Source organism: Cicer arietinum, chromosome 5, assembly GCF_000331145.2.
Source record: "Cicer arietinum cultivar CDC Frontier isolate Library 1 chromosome 5, Cicar.CDCFrontier_v2.0, whole genome shotgun sequence".
In the NCBI taxonomy this organism is placed as follows: Eukaryota; Viridiplantae; Streptophyta; class Magnoliopsida; order Fabales; family Fabaceae; genus Cicer; species Cicer arietinum.
In genome coordinates, this window is record NC_021164.2 from 34,315,635 (window position 1) to 34,333,938 (window position 18,304).

The 18,304-nt window shown below is 32.6% G+C and overlaps 2 protein-coding genes across 2 annotated transcripts; one reads left to right on the forward strand and one right to left on the reverse strand.

Moving 5' to 3' along the window:
• Positions 1–52: 52 nt before the first annotated feature.
• Positions 53–2,515, reverse strand: LOC101495541 (uncharacterized). The gene is made up of 3 exons (XM_004516325.4): positions 1,751–2,515; positions 614–1,684; positions 53–332 (listed from the first exon to the last, which is right to left on the reverse strand). The coding sequence occupies exons 1-3, from the start codon at positions 2,513–2,515 to the stop codon at positions 252–254; spliced, it is 1,917 nt and encodes a 638-aa protein (XP_004516382.1). The 3' UTR covers positions 53–251.
• Positions 2,516–4,068: 1,553 nt separating this feature from the next.
• LOC101495222 (PHD finger-containing protein 6-like) lies at positions 4,069–15,464 on the forward strand. The gene is made up of 9 exons (XM_012712133.3): positions 4,069–4,489; positions 6,316–6,401; positions 7,725–8,164; positions 8,457–8,615; positions 8,834–8,945; positions 11,015–11,248; positions 11,360–11,484; positions 14,462–14,884; positions 14,985–15,464. The coding sequence occupies exons 1-9, from the start codon at positions 4,463–4,465 to the stop codon at positions 15,032–15,034; spliced, it is 1,656 nt and encodes a 551-aa protein (XP_012567587.1). The 5' UTR covers positions 4,069–4,462; the 3' UTR covers positions 15,035–15,464.
• Positions 15,465–18,304: the final 2,840 nt, after the last annotated feature.

Consider the following 18,304-nt stretch of genomic DNA (forward strand, 5'->3'; position numbering starts at 1 on the left):
ATCTATTCTGGATTTCGGATATTTTGGTTACAGATATTTTGGATATATTGGATATCTATTTTGGATTTCGACTATATTAATTAAACAATTCAGTTTACAACTTCAACAATTCATACAATATTATTTGAATTCATACAATATTTTGGATATTCATTATATTTGAATTCAACAATTCAGTTTACAATAACTTCATTTATAGTTTCTGGTAATATCTGCAACCAATGTTGCATGCGATCCCTGGAAATAAATTCTCATTGTCGTGCTTCTTCATTGCAATAATTTTTCCACAAATTACTTGCTGGTGGTATAGGGGAATATGACTTTAAGTAAACCTGTTAAATTACATAACAATTATAAATCAATAACAATTATAAAGTGAATTATCAATAACAATTATAAAGTGAATTATCAATAACAATTTTAAAGTGAATTATCAATAACAATTTTAAAGTGAATTATCAATAACAATTTTAAAGTGAATTATCAATAACAATTTTAAAGTGAATTATCAATAACAATTTTAAAGTGAATTATCAATAACAATTTTAAAGTGAATTATCAATAACAATTTTAAAGTGAATTATCAATAACAATTTAATATCACAATTAATACCTGTACGAAATGACAGTTGTTAACAAATGCAATAACAATCACACGATGATCTGACATAGATGTTGGTGGTGGACTCCGAAGTGGAAAATATGTTTGTGATTGGTTAAGTGATAATGCGACGACAACCACGTTAAACTTCGAAGCAATCACATATCCCATTTCTGGAAGTGTCATCCAATTATCCTTCGACGCAACTTGCTCAACATACACATTGTGTATAAGTTGTCGAACATAATTTTCTCCACCAAATAGTATCTCGTAATGAGACATGAACTCTTGTAGCTCTATCACACACTGTTGACGGATGAATGCCCAACAGTTCTCACCCATTCCAAGTAAAGCTGCAACTGCACGATATCCACAATTACCATCATCACCGACATCAATAATGTCATCTATGAATTTATGAATTTCAACTGGCAACCAATCTTTGAAGAGGAGAACTCTTGGTTGTTGAACTTTGCTAATTGATGGTCGATGTGTGAGCTTTTGGACTGATGGTCGAGGTGCTAGCTTTTCTACTTTACTGGTATCTATAGTGCTACATGCATTTGTACCACTACATCGAACACTTGCATCCACATACTCCCACCAAGATGGATCACGCTTGGTTGATTTATCTCTTTTTGATACCTTACTTTTGCCTTTTTTTGGTGCACCTTTTGTTTTAACCTTGGCAACCGGTGGAAACATCGACGTAGTCGATGGATACGCGATCTCTCGTAATTTACCTTTAAGTGAAATTTTGCCAGGTACATCAAGTTCTTCAAACTTTTTCACTATGACATCTATTTCATGTTTCACAGATAACTCTGAAGGTTGACTCGATGCATCAATATGGAAAGTTAATTTACTCCACCAACCATGAATAACGTCTAATGGAATGGAACGTGGGATCATACTATACTTGGCTATTTCACATGCACAAGGTAGACCATGTGTTGTCCTAATTGTGCAACGACACTCAGTCTGATCAATACCTACATACTTCACGCGATCATACTCTGCCGCAATGTGATCAATTGCATTTTTTGACACAACACCACGCAAATTCGCGTATAATCTGTTACTCTAGCGATGAATCTTTTGAATGATGCTCTTTTCAAATGATGCTATTATCTCATTGTGTTGTAATACAATCATGCTATTGATGGTTTCCCAAACACTGCATATATCACCAATACTATCTTGTAATATCCTTTTCAAACTCCAATGTGCCGACTCAACCATTTGTGTTGTGGTGTTCCCAAAGTGCATAACTCTATTTGTCCACGCCTCAACAAACCTTTCCTTGTGAGGAATTAACCACTGCTCGTGTACATAATCATAAAAAATAGAACAGCTACTACAAATTCCTTCAAAGATAGCCAACTTCATGTAGTACTGAGCCTCATCATAACTGTAAATAAGAGCCTCCCATGCCTCCATTATTTGCACTTGCTTCTTTTTTGGAAACACGGTCATCTTGCACTTGGCTTTGACATTCTTGCATATATGAAACAAGCATAATAAATTTACTGCTTTTGGAAAAATATTTTCAACTGCGTTCATCAAAGCAAGGTCTCTATCAGTAACGATGACTTCAACTTCACCACTTGTAATATGTTCTTTCACCATTTGTAGTGCCCATGTGAAGTTATCAACACGCTCAGACTGTAGATATGCAAATCCCACACAAAATGTCATTTCAGTAGATGTAACACCAATAATCTCAAGTAATAGCATTCGATATCTACAGGTCTTGTAAGTGCTATCCATAATCAATATTATGTGAAAATTATTCACAAGAGTGATAGCGTCTGGATGGGCCCAAAATATGTCCCTCAACTCATCTGAACCATCTACCTTCCTATATCGATAAACGTATTTGTCGCGTTCCATCAATGTCAAAAGATGTTGCATTTCTGTTCTATTACCTCTAAGTGATGAACGATATGCTTGACGTGCATTGTAAACTTGTTTTATTGTCGTCAAAATTTCAACGTTATGATCCCTCAATGTCATTAAAATGTTTTTTTGGTTTTACAAAGTTCTTTGTCATATCACCAAGTACATTTTTCTCATCTTGAGACAATCGGCCTAAGAAAGAGTGACCGATTAGTTTTTTGGCCAATTCGTGGTTATGGAGACCACATATTACATGCAAATACCATCCATCACCAACACTTGATCGTGTTCCTCTCAATCTAAATGGACAATCACATTTTCTAGTCCAAGTACTCCTCGTAAGATTATGATTCTTCCAAGGTCTATATTTACCACTTCTTTCACAACCAAGAATTAATTTTGTCTTTGTTCTTGGTCGTGCTGTCGCAGTTTCAGATCTAAAAATCACAACAACAATTCCATCTTCCCTTCCAACATTTCTAGCTCATTTCAATAATTCATCTCGTGTATCGAACATCATGCCGGTGGTAAACACATCAGTCAAATCAATCATAACAGGTTCAACTCCGTCATTCATAGCGTCAAAATTAGGTTCCACATCATCACACATTTCTTCATAATCAGGATCCAAATCATCATACATTTCTTCAAAATCAGGTTCTAAACCTTCCAAACCTTCATACATTTCGTCACTGTTGTCTCCCCCTTCATCCATTTAACTGCATCCAATAAATTACATAAATATAACAACATAAAAATTCTTAACTCCTAAACACAATAATAAAAAAAAAAATTCCAAAAATTATCACCTTTACGTGAACTGAGTTCACGTATGTGTACATGAACTCAGTTCACGTATCCCATACGTGAATTGAATTCAAGTAAACATACGTGAACTCAGTTCATGTACGACTGAGATTTTACAAATTTTCATCCTATACGTGAACTCAGTTTACGTATGTCTACGTGAATCCAATTCACGTATGTGATACGTGAACTGAGTTTACGTACACATACGTGAACTCAGTTCACGTAGGTAACATGAATTTTAAAACTCCATTGATGTACGCAAACTTAATTGACGTACGTGTACGTAAACCTAATTCACGTACAATCTGAATTTTCATAATTTCATCAAGTACGTGAATTGGTTTCACGTAGACGTACTACGAAACCCAGATTTGAAAAAAAAATAACCAGCAATAAAACACAACAAAATACATACCTAGTTGATTTGAGTCACTATAATGATGAAGATGATGAAAATGATGAAGATGTTCAAAATGATTAAAGATTATTGAACATGAAATGTATCAAAATGATTGAAGAATATTGAAGAAAATTGAAGTTGGTAGATAATGAAGATGAAGAAGATGAAGATATAAAATGAGTGGTTAAAGTGAATATAGAGGGAAAGGTAGTTTGGATATTTTGGGTTTTAAAAAAAATTGAGGGGCGTGGGAAGTAATTTGAGGGGTGTGGGAAGCAAAATTGAAGAAAAGAATACATTCCCGAAACTCCCAAAAGTATACAAATCCCCGATTATCATGAAAAAGCGCGTGAGCGAAAGAAATAGCTGTCACGTGTCCACTCTCGCTTGAGTGCCCCCGCTCAACTTCTCCAATTCCATCACCAAATCAAATTCGACGTTCTATGTCCTTTTTTTTCCATTTCATTTCCTCTCTCTCATACACACCATTTATTTTGTCTTTTTCTACCAAAATCCAAAACGAAAACTTGTTGGGTAAGTTTCACACTCACACTCACACCACAACTACCACGCCTCTAGCCCACTACCATTCTTTCCCACACACCACATTGCTATTTCCGGTTTCTTATTCTAAACAGTAGAAATTAAACAAAAACAACAAAAAATAAAATCCTCATCATTGTGCTACTCTTTAGTTTTCGCTCACGACATTGCAACTCTCTCTCTCTCTCTGTTCCTTTGTATCAGCAACAATGCAGCAAAGCGACGCAGTTCACAAGGTAAAATGTTTATGAAACTAATTTTTGCTGCATTTTTCTGCCTCCATTTTTCATTGTTCATGCAATTTTTTTTTTGTGAAAAACTATTCATAGAAAATGTCTTCATCCCCTTTTACATTATTTTAGGATGAAAAATTGCATTAAAATTTGCCCAAAATCACTTACCTCCCTCCCCTTAGTTGTTAACATTTGAACTACCGTTTCATAATGAAAGAAAAAAAATACCCTAAAGTTCCAAAGAACTATTTCTTCACATTCGCCTTGTTCCTTGCTTAATGTTACGGTCATGGATTATAATGTAAGAAATTTGTTCTATTTGTGCCAAAATTAGTTCCTTTTATATTTTTTCTCTTTGCTGCTTTATTAAATCAAATTGAAGTTCCTTTTACTTTAATAGCATTGCTGTTATAAGAAAAAACTTGTGACAAGTTTTTAATATAGCAACAGAAATCTTGTGACGAAGTCCAATGAAAAAACTTGTTGGCTTTCTTAAAAAATGGTAAGAGAGGGTACTTGATTTTGTCAACGTGTACATGTTTTGGTGTGGATTCTCCCATTTCTGAATTTTTGTTATTGATTTTTATTTGGGGTGCATGGTTTCTGTTTTGATTTTGATTTTGTTTTTGTTGCTGTGAATTTTATTTATTTATGTCTTGTGTGATATTGGGGGAAGGGATGGCTAGTGGGTATGCTTGTGTATTTTATTTTTTCTGATATTTATTTATAATTTTTATTTGTGGCTGATATATATATATATATATGTAAGCATAGATTTAACCATTTCATCCTCTCTTTTGATAGGCTCCCTATATATATATATATATATATTAATTTCCGGTGTTGCCTGGTTCTTTTAAAGTTTTAAAAGCACTAAGTATAATAAAATTAAGAGATAAATGTGATAACAAACTTTGCTACCGAGGCAAAAACACATTCTGATTTATTTTTCTCAATAAAAAGTTTGGATTAATTAGATTCGGCGGTTCATCAGGGTTAAAGAAATTCTGATTTTATTTAACTATGTGGATTGAGGTTGTAACTAACTTGTTCTGCATGGCAAGTTCCTCTAACTAAGTTGTCCTAGGTGGCAAGAAAGGTAGGAATTCTTAGTGGAGTTGTTGCAGGATTTGAGCACCTAATAACATTGCATACAAAGTTTGTGTTGAATTTGACAACACAAAAGCAGTTTCTTCAAAGTTGAATTTTCTTACTTACTAAGTGGCAATCAATCAATTTTTTTTTACCTTTCATGGAAAAGTAAATTTGAAGCTTTGTGTATTCTTGGTTATCACATATGAACTTTGCTGGTTATGGTTCATGGATGTTTACATGTCATAGTTCTATATGGAGAGCTTAACCAATTAGCATTTGCATAACCATAAATCTACATATGTCCTTTATATTTATGTTGTAAAACATCTCTTGAGGCTTATAAATTAAATGCCTTGTTCACATGCATTAACTAATGGTCATGATAATATGAGATAATTCAATAACTCCCAAAATTTGGTATAAGCATGAGGCTATGAGCTCCTCATGTCTGGAAGAAGCTTCACATTTTGATTTATAGGCTTAAACTTCCTCTAAAATGTTGAAGGCTCGAAGCCATACTTTTCCATGGAGATATAACATTGTACCTAGATGATGCCATATCCATAAAAAGGAAGCTTTCACGGTTGCCCAATTCCTTGTTAAATCTCGTTTGCAACAAGAAAAATGAATTTTTGTAGTTTAGAGAGTGGATGGTTTGAGTATTTTGTATAAAAGATTTCATGATGAAAATTTTGGTGTTCTTGGAAGTTGATGTGTTCATTATTCCCTTGCAGGTTGAACCTTGTGATATATGTGGTGATGTTGGTTTTGCTGAAGTGAATGTTACTTGCTCTAAATGCAAGCTAACTCATGAACATATGTAAAGATCTCCCTTTTTATTTCCTCGTATCTACTATTCTTTCTTTTTCTGACATTTTTCATATTCTCTTTTTCTGTCTTTGATTTTTCTGTATAAATTACCCTTTTCAATTTATTGCATTAAAGATACCTAATTAATACAATTGAATTTGAATGCATTCTTATATATCTCTGACAACGAATTGTACAAATATATGTTTACAAGCACAGTAGTGTCTAAATTCCTAAACCTTAGGGATTGAAATCAATGGATAACCTAGGACTATCTATTGAAATGAAACTATGAACTGATATCAAATATTAAAAGGAAAGAATCAATAATAACTACAACTACAATCAATATTCCCTTCAAATTAGAACATATATATTAGGTGGATGTACTTTGTTACAGATATATACTATCTTTTGACCCTGATAGGACCTTGTCAACATGTCTGCTTGCTGATCCTTGAAATTCACAGAATAATTCTTAATGATCCTCGCGAGGAATTTTTCTTTGACAAAGTTACAATAAACTTTATGTATTACTTGCCCAAATATGTCAATGCTTTCTTACAAACATCATAACAAGTCTTATAGGGACAAAAGTGTACAATCAACTTAGGTTCAATAGACTAGCATGATAAGGATAAAAGTTAATGATCAGCCCCTTTACCAATCTTCTCTCTCAGTGGCATCATATCTTCTACATTAGTGAGATTCTTTGAAAGACCCTGGCCGAGGAACCAAACTTCAACAACATTGTGCAATCCAAGTAGTTTTGCTAGTCATTTTTTTAGTGTTGATGGTAGGGAACCCCAAAAGGTAAAGGAATAGGAAATCAATTTCGTTTTCAAGCATTCAACCTTGGAGGGGAGCAGTATCTAAAATTGTAAACTTAAAGGATTTAAATCAATGACAGTCTAAGTCTATATGTAGAAACTATGGAATACAATTAAAGAATGAAAGTAAAGAATCATAAATAATTGCTATTACAATCAACGCATACAAACATTTATGGCACGTAATATATGTGGCTAATTTTCTATGTGCACTTATATCCTTTTTCTGGGAACCGTAAGCATTAAATTTTAAACCTGATATGATATATGCATTCTGCCACCAAATGCACTATAACTTTTATCAGTTAGTAGGCCTATAGAGAGATAAAACAAAAATACAAGCTCGCATCTAACTTCGACACATAATGTTACACACTTTCTTCTAATCTTACAAATTATTACTGGCTCTGGCTTTTTACCAATGGTTTTGCTATATCCCTTTTGCTGTACTAGTGTTTCTTAGAATTTTGTTCCTAGTCAACGTAATTTCTGTCCCATTTCAGTTACTGCATGCGAATTAATCTCATGGAAGTTCCAGATGACTGGCTTTGTGAAGCATGCCAATCCAAAAATGCCACAACTTCACCATGTAAAGTGAACCAGGATTTTGGCTTGCAGACTTCCAAAAGGCAACAATCTTTTAAAACAGGCCGAGTTGGGAAAGTGAAGTACCTTCATGAGGATGAAGTTATTAAACTTTCTAGTTTTAATTTTTCCACAAAACCTTCTCAAGCATGCTCTTCTTTGCCGATGATCAGGAAGGCTATTCCTGGAAGCTCTACTTTGCCATTGAGCAGAAGGGCATCCAAAAGTGTTATTCCAAAGATTCCCACTATGACTCTGAAACCAAATCCTTGCATAGCATCTATGGAACATAGGAAGTTTCCAAGAAGTGGAGTTCATAAAGATCCAATTACTGATCAACATGCTTCATCATCAAAAGGTTAGAATTTGTATCCATCTTTGCTGCAATCCCTGTTCCTTCAAACAAAACACACATACACCGAAACAAACCCGAGTTCCTCAAAATTTATAACTGTGAGGCTGAATTTATCTAGATTTTAAGCTAATTTGATGGAACTAAACACGTGCTTTCTGATAACTGTTAAATAAGTTTGTTAGTGTCACTGTTATGATACTTTATGATACAGTTCTACAGAAGTAGGTTTGAAGTTTATTAACATTACTATTGCTTTAAAAAGTTTATACATTTAGTGAGATTGCTCATACTGTAGGACCAAGAAAGGAGCATAGACTTGTATCTGAGGGACGAGTAGGTGCACCAATACCTAATAGAAGAGTTCAAACTCTTAATCTTCTGACAGAAAAGCCTACCAAAGGGGCACTTTGTAAAGACTTATTAGAAAGAAAATCTTTACCTGTCGCTGTTTCAGGTAGGATACTTTCTAACTATGATCGGATTCTTTGTATTGTGTCTGTTTATTTCTTCTATTGATTGTTGCATATATTTAAGTCCTAATTAACATCTCAGTATGCTTGTACAAAAGTATCTTGGTATGTGTTGTGAATTTTGCTATTATGAGCCTGTAGAATTTGAAACAATAATCTCTTATCTTATTGTTTTCCCTTTTGCTCTCTGTTTCGTCTTCAGGTGCTGTTGCTGAATGTAACAAAATTAATCTGGAAAAAAGCAACATTCAGAGTATTCATGAAAACTTCCATCACGATTATAAATATTTACCCTCTTCAGTTTCTGCTTGGAGGTATGTACCTTTCTTCCTCTGTCAGAAATTAGTTGTCTCTTTAACAGCCTTTACTGGCAAATGCACAGCAAATTCCAATTTGTAGTGGCTAGTGGAATGAAACTCAGATTTCCTTGCAGTTTAATCTATTACTGTTTAAAATGGCATTATTGAAGTAGTCTAAGAAAATGGCTATGTAAAGGGGCTTGTGTAAACATTTTATTACATGTATGTACTTTTGAACTATATTTTCTATTTCTATGATTTTTGAATATTTATATCTTTGAAAAAGATTTTGACCCTTCCCTTTGGGTGGAAAATATAATTCCTCTTGACATATACAAACATGTTGGCTTTTAAGGTCAAATCATCACAAATTGAAAACATGGATGTTCTTGTCAAAACATTAAGTGGTGGATGTAGGTTACGTTGCTCTATAGTTGGCTTATAGTTTAAAGTGTTACATGGTTCCTTAGACTTCTGAAAAATTTAAAGTTAGATTTTATTTGTTATTTGCATTGAAATTCTCAACAATTGCTAATCCATAAGGGAACTTGAAAATTTAAAGAAACTATAGGGACGTATAGAACCACAATTTCTGCCAATTAGATCCTATTTATTTGAATTTTCATTCATTCCCTGTAGGGTAACAAAAGGATAATGAAGCCTCAACAATGTTTTCCGGTAGGGACCCATTATAAAATTTTAAATTATACTCCCTCCACTTCAAAATGAATGTCACTTTAACAAAAATAATTGTTTTAAAATGAATGCCGTTTTTAATTTTATGTTTTTTTTTCAAGTGTGCCCTCCAATCAATGCTATGTACACTACTTCCAAAGCATTCATTACACTTTGCATTTATGATGGTGGAAAACACACTAATAAACAATAAAGATAATTTGCTAAAATGATTATTCTCTTTCTTTTAATTATTGCATTTTTTAATGTGTGCAAAAACCTTAAATGAAACTTTTTTTGAAATGGAGGGTGTAGAACCTTATTTAGAGAATTAGTCAAACTTGAGGGATCTACAATAAAATTTAATCAAGGATATACAACGAATTATTTTTGTAGAAATGTGACTCCTGAATTTCTTTTATGTATGAAACAACTTATCGGATGCAGTGGACTTGTGTTGCTAAAAGATGGAATTGATTAACATATATAGTATTAGTATATTTCTTTATCTTTTGTTAAGCTGATTTTATTTATGTTGATTGTATTAGAAATTTTTGGAGTGAATCATCATTTCGTAAGAATCTGAATTTAGTACCAGAGTTTCAAAAATTTTACTTTTGTCTTGGTGGATGCAAGGGAGTGTTGATGACAATATGTGAGGTTTTCATTGATTTTGAACAAATCATCACAAATTCAAACAATGGATGTTTTTTCTTAAAGCATAAAGTGGTGAGGACGTAGGTCAAAGTTACTCTTTTAGGTGCCTATAGTTTCACTAATTTTTCAAATAGGTCGCAGTTTAAAAGTTTGTCATGATTCCTTAGACTTCTGAAATTTGGAAGCAGGTTTTTATTTATTAATGGCATGAGAATCTCAAAAATTGCAAATCCATAGGGATTTAAAAAAAATTAGAAGTAGCTATAGGGACATATAGACCAATTAGGCCCCATTTACTTTGATGAAAACATTGTGTTATCATTTTTTAAAATTTGAGTTCATTTTATCTTGATGAGAGACTCTTGAAGTGAATCATTGTTATGGGAGAAGATGAAATGGTAGTTAATGAATATGCATTTTCGAAAATAATGAAAACAATTTTTTGACATTTTTATTGTTTCTAGAAATGTGGACAATTGTTGACATGAAGAGAGTCTCTTAACTCCTTATTAACAAGTAAATTTAGCACAAATTTTAGAAAATGAAAATAAAAAATATTTTCTCAAAAGTAAACGGGGACTTAGATTCCTAAGTTATTTGAGTTTTCATAGAAGTCCCTAAGGGTATCAAAGGGACTTAGATTCCTAGTGCTACTTTCTATCAATTGACGAATTTTTTGCAAGTATTGTTTGACACCTGCAATTTTCAGTTTTATTAACATGAAATTTCATATGATGGCGACGATTTTCTAGTGGTCAATTCCAAATTCTTCAAGCAGCTTTATCTGGTGAATTTTATGACGGGTTTGAGGCCCAACCTCCATGCATTATTCATAGGAAAGCATATGAGCTTTCAAACAAAATGCCCTCAGTCCTGCAACTGGAATCACTGCCTGCTTTGAATGGCTTGGCTGATGCATTCCAGGACTGTTCTCCCAGTCTTCAAGATATAGCATTATATTTCTTTCCATCAGATAACAGTGAGAGGTAAGCTTTTGCTTCCTATGCTGATACTCTTTCTTTTCATTTTTATTATTTGTGTCAAGCTATTATTCATTGATTAAGCTGCTTATACATTGTGTTTTCAATTGAGTATAGATCCAGAAAGAACTTAAATAGCCTATTTAAGTTTATGAATGCTGAAAACTCAATGTTGAGAAGTTTTATTGATGGAGTTGAGTTGTTGGTCTTTACCTCGCATCAGCTTAATGAGGACTCAAGGGGTACGTACATTTACTGTTTCATGCATCTGGTTTGTTCTAAACATTCATTACACTGGTTTTTTATATCTAAATAGTGTAATTTAGGCGAGACTAGTTTAGTGCATAAATATAAGAAAACTTTCCGGTGTATACCCCATTGGGTGTATACATCTTGAGAGAGAAAGAGATAAAGAGAGTGATGTGATAAATCTGATAGTAAGAAAGAGATAGAGATAAAATGAGGTGTTGAGTGAGTATCATTGTTGAAAATATATTATCATCATAAAAGTGTCATTTGTATATCTGAAGAGTGGGGCATTATATCATTTCAAGTTGTATGCCTACAACTTTGTAATATTTATTCACCCCTATAAGTTGTAAATGCTACATTAGACTTGAAATTTTAAGTGCTATATTTTACAATTCATATATGAGAGATAAAACCATTTAATTTTTAAGTGAAAATACATGCTATATAGAACACAATTTGGAAGTTTATCTTAATGAGAGTCGAAGAACGACTTGCATAATTTTATTTTCCTGCATGTAGATATTGTTTTTTGTGAATACAACTCGAAAATTTATCTTTTTGCTACAAGATAGCTTACTTACGAAGTTCAGTCACATTTTCGTTTTAAAAAAGATTTAGTCTCATCTATTTCTATTTGTGCAACACTTCCTTGCAGTCACAAGAGTTAAGGTAGTGCAACAACTTTTTCTATTTCACATTAAAAATTTACCATTTGCAATGTTGTATGAGTAAACAATTATTGGTTTGATTTAAGTTTGTTTTGTTGCATTATAAGGTAAGATTCTCCAATGATGAGTTACGCAACCAGTTGTAACGATTTGATTGTCTTACTTTTCAAATTGTCTTCAAATATGAGAAGGATATCATACATGCCTTGGATTGTGAGCTACTTTTGCATAAATGATTTGCTTGTAGCTATTTTAAATTGAGCTACTAACAAATTTATTAAAGCTGATGCTATTCCTACTTGTAAAATATTACTGATTTGCAGCAACAAAGACCAATTTAAAATTCTATTAACAAAATAATAAATTATACATGCAATATTTTTAATTAATAAAATAAAATAAGATTATGCAAGACATTTGTAAGTAGGGATGACAATTGGACTTAAACCTATTGGGTATCTGAAAAAAACCCACCATACAAGTAGGGTATAAAATCAGCATTATGGATACAGTTACGGGTACCCACCCTGCCCCACACCCATTTAAGAAGACTATTGCAAAACCAGCACAATTGGCAATTAGCAATTAGCAATTTTGATCCTCCAATTTCTAAAAGTGCATTTAAGCCATTTAGTTGTTACATTTTATTTATGTTACTATGTAAAATTTGTTATATATATTTATGTAATGCAAATACAACTCAAAAGATGTTATGAAAGATAGAACTTTATCATGTTTAATAATATTTATGTGACAAAACTAAATATACAAACTAAAGTTCTTTTAAGCCATTTATTATTATTATACTATATAAAAATATACTTAAGTAAAATCATTTTTCTTGTTCCTAATTCATTCAAAATGTGCATTTCATGTGCAACATTCTCGTTGAAATAATGTCGTATAGGCGATTGAAGACCTTGAACAGTTTCGTCATCTAACATTGTGTTACTACAATTAACTAACAATCTAACATTATCATAAAAAGAAAATTGTAATGAATTCGTATAATGTACCATTTTTATACTTGAATGTTTATGGATTTGGGTAAGTTAAATATTTAGTTTATTATTCAATATTGAAGAACATATAATAATTTCTTAATTAATTGTGTTGAAATGATATGGTTTTTGTGATTTATCAATTTATTTTAGTTTCAATGCGGATAATGGGTACGAGTATAAATACAATGGGTACTTAGGTAGGTACCCAAAGGGTATGTGTATATTAAGATGTCTACTCACGTGGATCCATAAGAGTATTTTTTCAAACTGTCAGTCCAGAATGGATACATTGGTATTCTACCCTAACCCTAACCCTGACCATAGTCATATATGAAAGAGACAAACTTCCATGTCATGTGTTAAGCATGTGGCATATGAAATTAGTTATTTTGTTGTGTTAGTTTTCTGTTAGTGCTGAAACTGACAGTTAGGCAGTTGTTATGCTAACTGCCTTTCAGTTGTAATCCCTTCCCCCTCATTCTCTTGTATATAAGCTGATTGACTCAGCAAATAGAGACGTAGTGCCCAACAGTTTTTGTACAGGGTTTTGGGGAGTTAGGATCAAACATAGGTGCACTAAGGGACAAGGGTAGAACACTTGGTGAGGAGGGTGAGAGCTGACACTATGTAATTTCCTCAAATTGATTGATTCTTGAATAAAGTGGACAAGGCGGTGCTAAGTCCCGGAGATGTAGGTCACATTGTGGCTGAACTCTGTCATCAAATGCGTGTTCTTATTCTTTCAACTTTCGTGTGAATGTGAGTGAAGGTAAACCTTGCACAAGGAAGAACATTGAGATTGTTCATAACAGATTGAGAGTTAGAGTTTTCTGGTTCAACATCATGTTTATTGTATTTAACTTGTATTTCACTATAAGTCATATATTATTTAACTTGTATTTCACTATAAGTCATATATTATGTAAAATATAGCATCTAAATCTGAATTACTAGTGGTGAATAGATATTGCTAAGTTGTATTTGATGTGTATGACATGAAAAAAAATAATGTTTTATGTTTCAGATGTACAACTTAACTTTCAGTAATCACCTCCTCAATATATGACAATATTCTGTAACGTTTTTCGAAGTTACAACCAATTGCTAATTTTGCTTTTTAATGACACTATCAAATTTAAAAAGGCTTCATAACAACACATCAAACTTCAATCCTTATTCATGAGTAATGATTATTAAAAATCAAAATTTGAGGTGTCCTTTTAGTCTGCATGGCCAAATTAGCATTTGTAATTGATATGTGGTTTAATGAAAATAACATAAATCAATTTCCACAGGTATTATTGCTGCAGTGAATGAAGGATATTTCCTGTGGGGAGTTTTTCGCTCAAAAAAAGCTTCTATTGCTAATGAAAGATTCACTGACATGGAGCCTGTTGATATGGATATCGATATGATGGGAGGAAATGACGTGGTGGGAAGAATTGATCATGTTCTGAATGACAATTCCAGTAATCTCTCTCAGTTACCTTTGGAAGGAACACCTCTTCCGAGCACCACTTTTAAGAGGGTAGAAGAAAGGACCTTAATCCCTTCAAGCAATTTGAATTTATATCGTGGGGACAAATCAATTTTGTCTGAAAATCTTGATAAGAAAATAAAGTCTGAGCATTCTTCTGACCCATCCTCATGGAGCCCTATCAAGAAATATCATAAAATGTTAGACATACTCGATGCTCCACCAGGCTTTGAAGCTCATGGTAAGAATTTTTCATCGTGAAACTTCATTCAATGACAAAAAATCTACGGTATATGGTGGAAGATCAGTGTCTGACAGTGCATGTTTTGTGGGATTTTCAGGACTTGGTGGGGTGAAACCCTCGAATATTAAGAGATGGGAGATAACTTGAACTAGAATAAAATTAGGTATCGGTATATAAACTATGGACAGATTATATATTTAGCTTGTTTGTGACTCAACTCATTTCCCCATACTATGACGGGGAATTTGCACATGGCCTTAGAATAGTAGGTTTTTGTTAGAAGCAGGAATCGGACAAGGTATCCTAAGATTTACAACACGCAGAAACACCACATACTAACCACTTGCACTAGCCTTCGGTGGTTATTCAAACAGTATATGTGCATATGCTTATTTTCTTCATTTTTGGTAATCAGTGTTTGATATTTCTTTCTATTCTTGTTTCTTTCGCACATGTTATGTAAGGCGAACTTAACCCAAACACTAGAATTATGTTACCAATTTGAGAGCATCTCCAACGCGATGCCTTTAATAGGTAGCAGAAACTAAGCAACTTATATATTCTTACTTGAACTTAATGTGGTGGCGTGTTGAGTTTTTTAAAATTAAACAATGTCTTTTGTACAATGAACAGTATTTTTGAGTAATCATGTTAGTATCGTAGGTATTGCTAGAAAGTATTAGTAAGGATAATAGTGTTTCATTGATGCTGGTATCACCTCAGTTTTTTTTTAGTTACATGTCAACTTAATTTATAATTTAAGTGAACTAAGTACAGGCATATGTAGTTTATTTGGGTGTAAATAAGCAAAAATGAATGAAATTAGTAAAATTATAGTATTTTTTTCCTTGTAATATAAGGAGAATATAGTTTTAGTCTCTATAAATAGTTTTTTTTTTATATTTTTTTTGGATTTTATTTCTATCATTTTAGATTCATTCTTTTAGTCGTTATTGAAATTTAGTTTTGCAAAACTGTTGATGTGGAGAACAATCAACATTTTTTTGACATGACTCTATAAATAATTGACTTAACAATTAATTTTTTTTAAAATAATTAAATTTAATTGTGCTTTTGATCCTTTTATTTTATCAAATTTATGAAAATAATTTTTCTCCATTAAAATTGAACTTTTTGATTCTTCAATTTTTACAATTGTTGTACTTTCAATTCCAACCTAGATATTATGTCTCAAAATGGGTGATTTATGACCAAAAGTGGTGAATTTTTGGGAGCAAAATTCACTTTTTTATGCCACCAAAAATCATGATTCTTGTGATCAAATTTATAAGAGAAATCTCTTGAGATTTTGCTATCTCATAACTTTCTTTACTGTAATGGTTTATGATTTTATTTCATTCAATTGTCCTATCCATCTTTGTGTATATGTAAAGACAGTACGTGAATGAAGTACAAAACAATATTCTTGATAATTCTAACTAAATATAAGAGTTAAGACAAAAACTGTAATAAACGTAAATAATGAGAATAAAAAGGTCCAATTTTTAAAAGAAGAACTATTTTTATGAATTTAATAAAATAAGACGATTAAAATTGAATTTAAAGTAAATAATGAAATAAAATAAAAACAATTTAGTTTTGCATTTGACTAAGAAGAAGATTTGATGCCATAAATGAAAAAGAACAACAAATTTTTAGTTTAGCTTTGTTCACCCTCTCTCATGCTTTCTTCAGTGAGATCAATATTCTATCCAAAAGTGAGATCTACCCTTTCACCGTACATTAAATATAGGGATGTTAGCATGCAAGATTCTTACTATTTCCTTAGTCTCTGTTAAAATCGATGGAAAGTATGCAAGATTCTTACTATTTCCTTAGTCTCTGTTAAGATCGATGGAAAGTGGTGAAATTGAATGAAATGGAAGTGTTAGAATGAAGGAGTTATTCCCACAATTATACAATAAAGAGAATTATCCTCACCACATTTATACTACTCATCTCACAAATCCTTTTAGCATTGAGTTAGTTCTTTTCTTTCTCATTCCTCTACCAGCATCCTGGATTCTCGGCTCCCCCATAAAAGCATTGAATTCCTCTTGCTGACTCACATATTCTAGAATACTTTGCTGGCCCATTTCATTTTTATTCTTCTCTTTCCTTGTGCCAAGCTTGCTTACATCGAGTCAAGCTTAAAAAAAAAAGGTAACAACAGATATTATTTGGAATTTCTTGTGTGATTTGTTTCACAGCTGTTGAAAACGTTGGCCATACAAATGGGTTGGTACATGTTGATTTCCAAATGATACAAGATGTGCTTGAAAACTTTGAACTATTTAGCATGATAGTGATATGTAGTAGAAGTAAAAAGGTGAGACATCTTATTTGGTTGGCAAAAACTGTGTATTTGGCACCTTAGAAGTTAGAAGGTGGCCTTTAACCTACACAAATGGAACACTTTGTGTACCTTACAAAGGAAAAAAGTTAGCCACAATAGCCAATTTTATCGGTAACGTGAAATACAAATTTGACCCCTCAACATCTTTTTTTTTTTTTTTTTTCACAATAATTTGGCCCCAATTCTTTTAAATTTTATTTAGAAAGTTTTTTTTTTTCTCTTTATTGTTGGAATCAGTAACTGTGATGAACACAGTTCAGGCGCAGCAAAACAGAAAAAGGCATAGGAAGAAAAAATTGAGATAAAATTCTGATATTCATTCATGCTACAAAGCTGTTATTTTATGAGTTACAAAATGCTTGTGAAGCAAGTTATCCATAACAATAACTAACTATCTAACTAATTTGTAACTAACTCTCAATATGTAGCATAATAGTTTATGAATTAAATTTCAACACTTCCCCTTAATTCATAGCTGTTGAACACTTATAACACCAAGCTTCTTTCTCAAAAACTTAAATCGGTCAAGTTTTAGAACCTTTGTAAAACCATCTGCTAATTGCACTTCAGTTGGGCAATATTGTGCTTCAATCATTCCATTGTTCACCTGCTCCCTAATGAAATGGAACCTTGTATCGATATGTTTACTTCTGCCATGTGAGATCAGGTTCTTTGCAAGGCTAATGGCTGACTTGTTATCAAATCTGAGTTTCACAGGCTTCATCACTTCACACCTCAGTTCCTTCATTACTGCATCCAACCATACTGCTTGACAGGTTGCAAGTGTTCCTGCAATATATTCTGCCTCACACGATGATAGTGCAGTCACTGGTTGCTTCTTTGTACACCATGATATGGCTGCTTCATTGAACTTAAAGACATAGTCAGATGTACTCCTTCTATCTGTGATGTCTCCACACCAATCACTATCTGAGTATCCAATGAGTTCACTTCTTTCACCTTTGCTTCCATTCGGGAACAACAGACCAAACTCCTTTGTGCCTTTTATATACCTAAGTATCCTTTTAGCAGCTATCAAGTGAGTATTCCTTGGATCATGC

Bases quoted from the DNA above. Each gene is read 5' to 3' on its own strand.
- LOC101495541 (XM_004516325.4), bottom strand. From the start codon at position 2,515: ATGCAACATCTTTTGACATTGATGGAACGCGACAAATACGTTTATCGA. The intron at 1,685-1,750 runs GTATTACAACAC...ATTCATCGCTAG, and splicing joins AAACCATCAATAGCATGATT to AGTAACAGATTATACGCGAA. The intron at 333-613 runs GTATTAATTGTG...GTAATTTAACAG, and splicing joins ACAACTGTCATTTCGTACAG to GTTTACTTAAAGTCATATTC.
- LOC101495222 (XM_012712133.3), top strand. From the start codon at position 4,463: ATGCAGCAAAGCGACGCAGTTCACAAG. The intron at 4,490-6,315 runs GTAAAATGTTTA...ATTCCCTTGCAG, and splicing joins AAAGCGACGCAGTTCACAAG to GTTGAACCTTGTGATATATG. The intron at 8,616-8,833 runs GTAGGATACTTT...TTTCGTCTTCAG, and splicing joins TTTACCTGTCGCTGTTTCAG to GTGCTGTTGCTGAATGTAAC.